This window comes from Berghia stephanieae, chromosome 7 (genome assembly GCF_034508935.2).
Source record: "Berghia stephanieae isolate SIO BIC M18660-M18661 chromosome 7, UCSD_Bste_1.3, whole genome shotgun sequence".
Taxonomy (NCBI): domain Eukaryota; kingdom Metazoa; phylum Mollusca; class Gastropoda; order Nudibranchia; family Aeolidiidae; genus Berghia; species Berghia stephanieae.
The window spans coordinates 23,790,672-23,803,568 of NC_088366.1; the positions used below are offsets into that span (position 1 = coordinate 23,790,672).

At 34.0% G+C, this 12,897-nt stretch overlaps 1 protein-coding gene and 1 long non-coding RNA gene across 3 annotated transcripts in view; both read left to right on the plus strand.

The window, feature by feature from the left end:
- The window catches only part of LOC144976910 (membrane-bound transcription factor site-1 protease-like), a 149,010-nt gene extending 142,080 nt beyond the window's left edge, over positions 1–6,930 (plus strand). For both annotated transcript variants that reach the window (XM_078921512.1, XM_078921511.1), the window contains exons 25-30: positions 1,293–1,336; positions 1,636–1,713; positions 3,062–3,223; positions 4,757–4,882; positions 5,213–5,339; positions 6,383–6,930. In XM_078921512.1, the coding sequence (XP_078777638.1) occupies positions 1,293–1,336; positions 1,636–1,713; positions 3,062–3,223; positions 4,757–4,882; positions 5,213–5,339; positions 6,383–6,818 (973 nt within the window). In that variant the 3' untranslated portion in view covers positions 6,819–6,930. The remainder of the gene's footprint in view (positions 1–1,292; positions 1,337–1,635; positions 1,714–3,061; positions 3,224–4,756; positions 4,883–5,212; positions 5,340–6,382) is intronic.
- Positions 6,931–8,774: 1,844 nt separating this feature from the next.
- Positions 8,775–12,336, plus strand: LOC144976912 (uncharacterized). The gene is made up of 2 exons (XR_013646186.1): positions 8,775–9,515; positions 10,039–12,336. It is a non-coding gene; the product is annotated as an uncharacterized LOC144976912 (long non-coding RNA).
- The last annotated feature ends 561 nt before the right edge of the window (positions 12,337–12,897 follow it).

Below are 12,897 nucleotides of genomic sequence, written 5' to 3' on the forward strand. Positions count from 1 at the left end.
GAATAATTTTGATCATGGGGAAAACAGTTTGAAATGTAATTGTTTTTCCTTAAGTTTTAGCCTTCATTCTAATGATCAATCAAAAAAAGAACTGATTCCAGTTAGGTGTTGTGATGTTTACATGGACACATTTTTCTCTCTGAAAATTGATATTGCACATGTTTGACTTCATAAATTCTGATCAGTCTTTTATCAGTAATGAGTAGTACATTGCCAGTATTATTTGTAAACCGAGATTTTCTGATTGAATGACATAAGGGAGGCAACTCATTGATAAGAGTCAATCGTACTACTTATGCATGAGTCTGATTTTTGTCACTAAATAATCCCCTTTAATTTTGATTTAAGTGTCATTTACTTAATTGCTGTTTACTGGTGGACTAAGGTCATGTGACTTCAGAATCAAAGAATTGCTGACATTGTATCAAACAGGACTTGGAAGAATCTTTATACAGTCAAAAAATGGTAAATTCAAGAAATAAATCAAACAAAATCTCATTATATTTCATCATGGGCGAAATCATGACAGGTTCAAGAATCGAGAGTGAGCGGTGTTTTATGCTACAGTAGTGTTTCACCACTCTATTTGAGACAAAAGAGGACGGGCTTTGCAGTCTTGGTTTGTGTGGTCATCTGTGACCATAAGATGGGAGGCGAGGGGGCTGGGCATAGTCTAGACAACAGGTAGACATCAATAATAGATGTAAGGAGAGAGTGAGCAATATCCTTTTTTGGGGGATTGATTAATGTGCATTGTGACCAACGGGTTTGGTGAGAGCTTACTGTCTAATCTCTTTGACTCTTAAGCATGTTGAGAACAAAAGAGTGGAAGTTAATCCAATCTGAATAAAATGTTGGCTTGCATCAAAGCAGCTTTTGCTTGTCAAAATCTAAACAGGGCTGATTATGGTTTTTGTTTCAATCAAATTGCTCAGTCTGTGGTGTTTACACAAATGTTTACAAAATCTGGTTTGGATTTACCATATATGTATAAAATGTTGCAATGGTAGACAGGACACTCAACTTCAGTTAATTGCAACTTCAGTTAACCGCAACAGTTTTGCTAATCCCAAGGGATTGTGATTATCCAGAGTGGACTGTACTATGTTTTTAATAGTTTTAGATCCTGCGAAAGTTGGATTTGGAAAGGCTTTGTGCTGTTTACAAATATTTTTGTAACAAATTTATACCAAAAAAAAAAAACAACAACAAAAAAAATTCTTTTTTTTTTTTTGCTTATGTGCTCTTCACTATAATTGGCAATCAATTTTTTTCTCTCTTTTGGCCTTTAGTGACGCGGTGTACGAAGGAGACTTCAAGTTGGCTAACCATGACAGTAAGTTACTATGCTATTATGTTCAGGTCATTTCCCCTCCTGTCTGTTATTATTCACTTGTGGTGATGAAGCTTAAATTTTAGTTTTATGCAGGTTCATCCTGGCATAACACTGGCTTAAGACGATTGGTCACAAATGTATTACTGATATAAAATTGCGATTCAAGTCGCTCAACATAACTTACTTATATTTATTTATTTATTTATTTATTTATTTATTTATTTATTTAATTATTTATTTATTTATGTATTTATTTTGATGAGAATAAAACCATCATTATGTATTTTCTCCACCCACAGTGTATTATGCATCAGGTACAAGCATTGCTAAATTTCCAAAGGAAGGACTTCTACTCACTGAAACGTTGAAAAACCAAGGTATTTTTACACCAATATGAATTATATTTATTTTATTTTGGAATTGTCATTAACTCGAAAATTGTATCTTCAGATTGAATTTACTTTTAATATTTCAGCATTATTGAAGGTGTTAAGTGATCAGATGGATGCCAACATTTAAAAAACTTTACCTCCAACAATGTGTCCTCGGTTAATTAACTTACACATCGTCTCACTCCACCTGGGTATTAACAAGTGGGCTACTGTGCCATAGGCAGTGATGGATGTTGTAATAGTGACTGTGCAAAAGGACGCTATAAAGGTGACTTGTATGAATTGGAAATTCCACGAGATATAGCCAGAAACCAGAATAAAACGCAGAAAAAGTGTCCCATATTTTTCTCTTTGTGAGTCATCCAAATAAATGACACCTTTGAAACTGCATAACTTTGTTATATATTAATGGATTTTCAAAATTCAAAAAGATTTTTACTCAGTGGAGATAGGGCTTTGATTTACGAGAAGTATTTCCTACAAAAATAGAAAACAAAAATGTTCATAGTCATTGCTACATTGTGGCCGCAAAATCTGCAAATTTTATTTTCAAAATCTGAATTTTTTTGTGTGCAAATTTCGAGATTTTGCTCAGAAAAAAAACAAAAAATAATGATTATCTTAAAAAGACAAATTTTATCCTTTGTTTTAATTTGATAGCTCGTGTAGAACGTGAAAGATAATTAATCAAGTGTATTTTCTTTTTTACAATCTTATTTTCTTCCTTTTGACTGGCACTGATATGACCTTACATTTGTTGCAAGTGCCGTGAATCCCTTAAAAACAAACAAATACCTTTCTCTTTCACAAACTAATTATGGGTTTTTAGGAAAAATTAAGCGCAAATTTTGCAAATTTGTTGCAATTTATTGTGTGCAAATTTTGCTGTTTTTAGCTTGCAAAATTTGGAATTTTTTTTTCTTTAAAAAAAACGCCATGTCAGACAAATGCATATGGCTTAAGTCTCCAGTTTGGTATAGAAGTATATTTGAGACACATTTATTAGCAATTGATGTCATTCATTACCTTTAATTAAACACCAAATATGATTAAATATGTCCATATTTGACTGAGCGATAATGGTTTAGGACATGCTACAAATTGAGTTTAGGTTTTGGGAATATTGACATTTTCATTTGTAGAGAATTGAGACAGTCATCTGTTAACTTTGAAAAATACATGATGGTGTCAAGACGTAATTATTTTGCATGTTTATCTTAAAATTGAACGAGATAATTATTTTTAAACGATGAAAATAAAGCTGCTTAAATTTGACTCACAACCAAAACTTATTTTATGTAGTTAGGCCATTATTACTTTCCATACCTTTTAGGTTATGAGGTAATGAAAGCGTCAACTCGGGAAGCAAAAGATGTTCCCATTCTGGGTTTGTACCAAACGAACCAAGGCCAAGGTCAGCTTCAAGATCTGGGATCAGGCAGGGTCGTTTTGTATGGGGATTCCAACTGTCTGGATACTAGTCACAAGCAGAAAGGTTTGTTTTGGTTTAGATGGACTGAGGAGATATTCATGATTAAAGTGATCATTTTAATGTTAAGAACAGGCCAGGGAATTTTTAACCCATAAGCTGATTTTCAGTATTCAGCCTTTCAACTGTCAACATTGAAACCCTTTGATCTTTCATGGGAACGCCAAAGCCTAATAATAGATCGTACTTCACTACGATTGTGTCAGTCTAATTTTAGACTGGGAAAATACCAAAATGTCGAATTTCTGCAACTGCGTTTTTGGATGAGCATTGCACCCTGCATCGTGAAACTACTTTCATCAACTAAGGTCACAGGTCATGGATGTGTAATCTTCTCGCTACTTGATATCTATCTTTGTTATTCGGAGCGGAGACAAAATTCCAAACTGAAAAATTGAATTGAGAATAATGCAATTACTCAGATGTATGAAGTCCCCTTGATTTTTTTCCCGACGGGATTGTTGGCATTGTTATCGTTATTGTTTCCCTGTCCTAGACCTAGATAGGTCATTAAGTAAGTTGAATTTTTTTTTCGCCAGTTGTTTTCTTACGGATTACCTATATTTTTAAGATGCCTGAGACTTGCATCAATAGCAGTTCGAATATCAAGGCAATTGATGCATCTGTTAAAAACAGAGTATGAATTACACAATAATTGTTTGGACCATAATGAATAAAAATCGTCAGACTTTTTGAAAAATGAGCATTTACATGCCTATAAGAAAATTAAATTTTATAGATAAAAGATTGTCTTCCTCTGTGTAGCTTATAAGGCAAGGTCTAAGTAGCTACTCTTTAAATATTTATGTATTCTGTCATTGCATGATTTCATTTTTTTAAAAACCCTTTTGTGGACAAAAGGCAACCAAAAGGAAATTAAATACGCTTAGATTCATGAAAATAAAAGTATTATTGTCATTGCTGTATATTGACAGTAAATATACTAATATTTATCTTCCCACCTCCCTTCCCCCTTAATTGTGGATTATGGGGAAAGCCTTTTTTTTCAATGTAAGAATTAGACAAATTTTTATCCTTTTGTTTTAAGAAGTTTTTATCTCTATGTTTCAAGTTTACACTTCAATTAAAGTCAATGGAATCTAAGTATCATAAGATGTTGAATCATTATGATTGTTCACACAAATACATACTGAGGTCTAAATATCAAGCCACTTTTTCAGCCAAAACAATGTAGAGTGAATCTTTTCAAGCAGAAATAATTAAATTAAAGTTACTCTGGGTGTACAGTAAAAGGATTCTACCATGTTTGCGTTAAGAATCTGTAACCTGTTCCAAATACAAACTATCTCAAAGTTGTTTGTAATTGGAACTCTTGTTGTATTCTAAAAGTAAAAGTCCAAGAATTCTAAATTGATAAATTTAAAAAGAAAAACAAGACTGATATTGATGATTATTAAGCTTCATGATAGATTTTGCGATAGAATAGCAAGCAATTGCTATTGTCCGTTTCATGTTATAGAAACCGGCTCTGAAAGACTACTTAAAAGCTTCATGATATTGGTATTTTTTTTCCTTCAGATTGTTTCTGGTTAATGAGTGCCCTGCTGGAATACACTGCCCATAAGAACATGCCCCCTGTTTTTTCACAACTAAAGAAATTAGATCTCCCACCGATCACAGATGGCATGCCTCAACGGATGGAAGGTAGGAATCAGTCTGCTCTCATCTACAATAGTTTTTGCTGCTGAGGCTGTGACAATTATTTTTTCAGCGTTGTGTATTAACATTTATATGATGTCATATCCAATCGGAATCTCACTATATTGGTTGTACACACAGCTATTAAAAAAGTGATCTACCACATCAATCTGTTATTTGTTCCTTAAAATTCAAAATTCTTAAATTTATTAGTTCTGTAAATTTTTTCCAAGATTTTTTTTTTTTTGTTTTGTTTTGTAGTTTTATTTGTTTAATATCCAATATAACATCTTCATGGACCAATGAAATATCCATTTGTACAATTGATTCCCCTAGGTAACCATTTACATCGGTACTCCAAGGTGATCCAAGGCAATTTAGGTGTGGTCAGTCCTCGTCCCATTCCTCCCTGTCCCTCTCTGGCATGGGCACAACCACACCCCATCAATAAGTCAGCACCTTCGTAAGTATTGGAAAAAAAAAGTTTTTAGGGCACATGAAATTATTATTGCTTTTGTTACTTGAAAAAAACATTAACACTTTGGCTACCACAGGCTTGATAGTTTGGCCAGCATGCTTCTGCATTTAGCATATTATAACCCTAAATAGGATGTGGAGGAACATTAAAACATTTAAAAGGGGTCAAAATAGATCAGTTGGTGGGGCATTTGCTTCACACACAAAAAACTGAGGTTGATCCTGGTTGAAGTTGAGATTTCTGACCCCCTGTGTCCTCCCAGAAGAAATTGAGTAGCTAGGTCTGTGAATTTGGTGAAAAATGAAAAATACCTTGCTATAGACCAGCATCCTATCCAAAGGGAGCAAGCAATTGTTGCTCATTAAAAGCTATGAAATTGGGATTAACTCTGTCTCCGATGGACTTATGGCTCTGAAGGAATACGTCTAATACATTAAAAAAAGGATAGTGCATTGTTTCAAAAGACACAAACTATTAAAAACTTGTGTCGAAGTGGAAAAATTGTTGTTTAACTTATTATCATGCATAGTTGAATAATGAACAGAATGTATGGTTTTCATGCCGGACATCTCTTAGATTATTTGTTTTACACACTTTAATTAATGGACTTTTGATATTTTCAAAAAAAAACAACAACAACAACAACAAAAAAAACCACTTGTGATTATTTTGTAGAGTGGTCCTCAATCTAAAAGGTAACCTTAGCTAGTAAAACTCATTTTGTATTTGAAGTGTCTGCATCAGTATAGAATTGTAATTTATTTTCTAAAGACTGCTTGAATTTTGAATGGAGCCCAGCACAAAAGGCATAAATTAGCTATAATAATATTGTCATGATGATGATGATGATCACGATGATCACGATGATCACATATAATCATCATTATCATCATCATCATCATCATCATCATCATCATCATATTCATCATCATTATCATCATCAGCATCATGATCGTAATCATCATAACCTAAGTGCACATAATATGCATCATGGGTCGTTATTTTGTTCCCATTTGTTTCCATTTCAGAAATCTGTACCAGCCGCAGAAACTGCTCTCCATAGATTTGGATGGACCAGCCTTACAGCCAAATCAAGCTGACCTGGCCCTAGCAGCAGCTGCTCAACAAGCTGGAAATCTAGGACTAGCCGGTGGTCAAGGTGTTGCTGGTGATGGTGGTGATATCGGGAATGGGTTTGGTTCCAGCAATTTGATGGGGGGTATCCCACCCCATTTACTCAGAGGAGACAAAACAACGACAGTGTTTCCTGTTATAGCAGTCGTCGGGACGGCATTGGTAGCCCTGTTTTTATTTAATCAATACTATAGGACGAGGAGTCGACCCAAGCGGAAGAAGGCACCGTCTAAACATCATCATCTTCGCCATAGACACTTGCAGCAGTCACAGCCACAGTCTCCTCAATATTCATTTTATGGCAGTGGAGGGAGAGTGCCGGGAGTGTGAAAGGGAGAGGAAATGGGGTTAAGATGATGTCTCTTTGGTGTTTGATGTATTCAGGAGGGAAATATACCATGAGAGTGAGAGAGAGAAAGAGAGTGAGAGAGAGAGAGAGAGAGAGAGAGAGAGAGAGAGAGAGAGAGAGAGAGAGAGAGTTCAAAAGGACTTGACATTAAACATGTGACTAATCGAATTTGTATATCTCTGCAAGACAATACATGTAAAACTTACAATTATATTTAGAAATTGTTTTTAAAATGTTGTATTGACATGATCCTTCACAGAAGAAGAGATTCGAATGTATTCTACATTATGTGACCAACAGTCTCCTTCTGGTATTTTCTCGTGGTATACTCAACATTGTAAACAATTAATTATAGGTTAAATTTTAAACATTTTTGGCTTAAGTGAAAGAATTTCATTCTTGAGATTAAAATCGTTTTAGAAACTTCAAAAATATTAATATTCATTTAAATTATCGTTTTGCAGAATTGAAAAAACTATATATTGTAAGCCTTCATTGTCCTTATACTGATTTGAAAATTAAGTGCAATAATATTATATATACTCATACTGAGACTGAGATCGGGAAATTTAAACTCAAACGTCAAATCAGTCCTTTTATACTTATAAACCTGGAGTGTGACAAAAGTGATCTCAAATAAAATTCAAGTTTTTATCAACAAATAATTACAATCTATGTTGAAAATCAAATGGACTGACAAAATCTATGATAGTGAACTTTGGAAGAAAACCAACCAGTGCTCAACATGAGAATTGGTGTCGAAGAGGAAATTTCATTGGATTTGATACACACTCAGAAAAGTGACTAAATATAACCAGGCGGGATCAATATTGGAACTCTGTGGAAAAAGAAAGGTTGAATGACCAAAGGTTAATTTGAGAAGATTGATGGGGAGAGTGGTGAGAGAGACAGGGCTGTCATGGCAGTAACTGAAGAAGATGGCCCTGAACAGGGTGCATCAGAGGAGCATAGTTGCAGCCTTATGTACCAACAAGCACCAAGACGATTGACCTGAATGATTTCTTTCACATTAAGATATGACCTCATCATCTTATTCCTCCCAAAATAATACCAGGTTGGCACTTTGAGTCATATATGTATAACTATTTTCATTGAAGGAAGAGCAACAACGATGTTATTCAGGCATTTAAGCCAAAGTTGCATCTTCTGCAGTTATATATCGGTAAATCGTGGAAGAAATTCGGATTTTCACTTCTGTTGGTAAAGGGTTAAAATTTTAGAATGGGTTCTTTCCAAAAAATAATTTGATTTTATGTAAAATTTGGATGTTCATGTTTGGCCATGAACTTTTTGATACTGATTATTGCATTTACTTTGTGATTCCCTGTAAATAGTTGATATTATTATGTATATTGTGTAATATATTGAAGTTGACGTAAACACTTTTAAGTTATTGATCAGCGGGTGGTTGGATGGGAGCATCACCCTTGAATCATATACCTATGATGTTCGCATGGGTGTACGATCCGATAGTGATGTCGTTTCTTCTTCTCTTTACTAGCCTATCCTGCTTCTTTGGTTTGTGATTGTATTTTTGACAGGGGATATTTTTTTTTCTGTAAATCTTCTGCCTGTTTGTTCTTGGTTATTTATAATTTAGCTTATGATATCTTTAGGTTATGATTTTGATTTACATTTGTACTATTTTTGTTAGATTGCTTGTTTTTTTGTTTCAGCGATCTCTCATATAACCTCAATTGTGTTGGAAGAGACCTAAAGCAACAAACAAACAAAAAAGTTATTGATCATAAATATTGAGTTTCTATGGTACATAACAGTGTATAAGTATAAAGTGGAGAAGATCAAGAGCACCTTGAATGGAGCCCATATATATATATATATATATATATATATATATATATATATATATATATATATATATATATATATATATATATATATATATATATATATATATATATATATATATATATATAAAGTTAGAGCTTTGGAAGATGATATTTTCTTGTCTTGTAAGTCATCTCTCTGTTATCGCTGTATTATTTATGTTTTACATACCGTATATATGATTTGTAAACATTTGAGTGTGTTTCTCTTGGTGTGGGACCTGTTCTTTTGACAAGATGAGAAAGTTAGGTGATCTCAAACTAAGTACACTGATAGTGTGCTCTTGGAATCTACATATGTTTCCTATTTGGACTAATTCCCCTTTGTCTTACTTTTTCTTGGGTGCTTAGATTGTAATTTTAGAACTTTTTTTACTATCTCATTTTCTTCCTTTTTACTGGCGCTGAAAAATTACCTTAATGCATCGCAAAGCTCATAAATAAAAACAAACAACACACTATTGGCTGCTGCTGTTGACAGTTCCAGTTTGCTGTGGACAGTTTAGGTCATCAGTGTCATTATTTATTTGATAGTGAAATGAAAGAATAGTAGAAGAGGCATTAATAATTTCTCTGACATTTGTCAAATTGGTTCGCGGGTGGTTGGATGGGAGCATCACCCTTGAATCATATACCTATGATGTTCGCATGGGTGTACGATCCGATAGTGATGTCGTTTCTTCTTCTCTTTACTAGCCTATCCTGCTTCTTTGTTTGTGATTGTATTTTTGACAGGGGATATTTTTTTTCCTGTAAATCCTCTGCCTGTTTGTTCTTAGTTATTTATAATTTAGCTTATGATATCTTTAGGTTATCTCCCATAGCGGGCAGGGAGGTACATACTGTGTCTTCTATCCCCTTATATCTGTTATCCAACATGCTTTCTGTCTTTGTCTCGGAATGAGATTACTTGGTTTTATCCTGGCACTGGCCGGAATCCTGGCTGGGAGGGAAACAGTCAAATGCATAGTTATTGTTTTGGGAGATGATATTTTTTTCCTTGTAAATCATCTCTCTGTTATGTATTATTATTTTTATTTTGAATGAATAATGTAAGCATTTGAGTGTATTCCTCTTTGTTTGATTTTGTGCTTGTGTCTGGATGAGACTTGTAGGTGATTTCAAACTAAGTACATTGGTGGTATGCTCTTGGAATCTACATCTGATCCCTATTTGTTCTCAGTTCCCCTTTGTCTTACTTTTCTTGGGTGCTTTAATTGTAATTCTAGAACTTTTTACTATCCCATTTTCTTCCTTTTTACTGGCGCTGATATAACCTAAATGTGTTGCAAGCGCCGTAAAACCCTTAAAAACAAACAAACAACATCTTTAGGTTATGATTTTGATTGACATTTGTACTATTTTTGTTAGATTGCTTGTTTTTTTGTTTCAGCGGTCTCTCATATAACCTCAATTGTGTTGGAAGAGACCTAAAGCAACAAACAAATAAAAAATCAAATTGGTTCCTGGGGTTGAGCCTTTTTACTCCTCATTATTGGGCGAGAGAAGCACTGTTTTGCCCTTATTTTTGTTTGCAACTGCCATATTCCTTTCTGAATTTGTGTAGATTGAGATTACTTTGCCTTAACCCTGGCTGGGATTCCTCAGCTAAGATGGATATTTTTTTTTCCTTTTAAATTTTTTTTCCTTTTAGATGTCGTAACGTTAATTATGGATATGTGGTGGGGGGGGGGGGGTATGGTTGAGTGGTTAAGGCATTGCACTGTGACCTGGGAGGTCCTTCGTTGGAGCATTGCTTCAAGTACTTTCATATTATTCCTTGGGCAAGATTATTAACCCCCAATTTGCCCACTTTGAACAACTTGGGTGTTGAAAGTTTGTTTGATTATGAATATTTCTTCTGCGAATGCGAGATGACAACAGCTACCTGGGTGGGGATCCTGACCTCCCATAGTGGGCAGGGAGGTACATGCTGTGTCTCCTATCCCCCCAACCCGTTTTCCAATTGTTTCCTGTCATTGTCTTGGAATGAGATTACTTGGTTTTGTCCTGGCCCTGGCCGGAGTTCCTTGGTTGGGAGGGAAACAGTCAAATTTATAGTTTTAGTTTTGGAAGATGATATTTTTTTTCCTTGTAAATCATCTCTCTGTTATGCATTGTCTTATGTTTAGTTTACATATTATATTATATGATTTGTAAACATTTGAGTGTATTCCTCTTAGTGGGACCTGTGCTTGTGTCTGGATGAGACTTTTAGGTGATCTCAAACTAAGTACTTTGACGGTGTGCTCTTGGAATCTACTTCTGTTCCCTACTTGAACCAATTCCCATTTGTCTAACCTTTTCTTTTGTGCTTTAATTGTAATTCTAGAACTTTTTACTATCCCATTTTCCTCCTTTTTACTGGCGCTGATATGACCTTAATGTGTTGCAAGCGCCGTAAAACTCTTAAAAACAAAACAAACAAAACAACAGCTACATAATTTTTATTGATATACTTTGTCAGCACTGAGTATATCCTTTTTGGGGAACCACGTAGTAAATGCCTGACAGAGACTTTAAGCTGTTTCTAGATTATAAATAGATATCCCATGGAGTTTATACTAGTCCTCTTTTTCTTTCTTTTTTTTCTGTAGTGCTTTTCAGTGCAGATCTAAGATCTGTTCAGCATTCCATAACACTTTTTGTCTTATCTTGCTAACATGACCTAGAAGTATTGCAAGCATTTCAAAAACCAAAATATTTATAGAAGAAAATCTGGAACACCTTTATTTTACAAGTTTATTAGTGCAGTAATTGGTATGGAACATTTTGACTAATCAATACAATCAAGCACACCCCTTCAGAAGGGTTTTGATTTACTCCAACTTGGATGATGTCTCTTTCTTTTTTATTTACGTTACAATGCAAGTTCCAAGTAGATTGCAGCTATTGCTCTCTTCTTTAAAGAGTTTGGTCTGTAACCATATGTAAGGAAAGACACTATGGCTGGCAAGAAATTCAGGCTCACAATTGGATTCAGTAGTCTGATGTCACGCGCCCGGCAATGGCGGCCATCTTGGTTCTAAACAAAGAAAATCATTACTTTTTATTCTTCATGCTGGCTAGAACTTTTCATTCCCTTTTCATATGCCTTGTGATAAGAATGTGTAAAAGTCAAAACACGATCAAATTTATGGGGTTTTTTTCCTCTGGATACGCGTTTAAGCTCGCCGGATAAATATTTCATACGGCGTCCGCCATTGTTCCGATAGTTTAGAGCCAGTGTTACTAAGTTACCATGCGTCATAAGGAAGGAAGTGACATTACGACTGTTGAAGACTATTAAGGAATAATCTCGTGTTTGATGAAGGCTGTGAAAATAAATGTTGTAAATTTGTATGTGTCAGTGTGTGAGTGTGTCTGTGTATTATTATGTAAAAAATAATGGAGTGTTAATTACTGAATTCCTTTTCTTATTATATATATATATAGAAATAGACTTCATCTGTTTGTTTGGAATTTTCTTAACGTTTGCTTTTGAATTTTCTCAACTCTTTTAGTGTAATGGAAATATTTATTTTGCGTTTATGTACACATGGGACCCCTCAGATAATCTTATCTAATAGGTGTTGGGATTTATTTTATTTGTATAAATCTAATTGGTACCAATATAACTATGCATCATTTACACATTTTGCGTTTTCAACTACTGTGAATTTTTCATTAAGAGAGAAAACACGAAGCTTTTATATATATATATATATATATATATATATATTATATATATATATATATATATATATATATATATATATATATATATATATATATATATATATATATATATATATATATATATATATATATATATATATATATATATATATATATATATTCCTCCCACCAAATCCAAGCATCAGTAACACACTTTATAGTCACCTGGAACAACTACAAAAGACGTCTAACTTCATGGTACAAGACCGAAGGGCTAGAGCTCAGGTGGTCGCTGGTTCAGATAAGTAAGTAAGTAATATATATATATTTTTTTAATATAGTATTTTTATGTTTGATGACCCTTGACTGCTCTGACAAATCAAATAGCCATCGGTTATTAAAATGTTATTGGTTACAATTGATGGGGCTTCTGGTAGGGTTCTCTATCCCTCTAGTCCAGGTACGTATTTTGTAATGATATTATTGTATCTCTCATGAAGTGATCACATGTTCGTTTCTCGCTGGACTTTCAAGT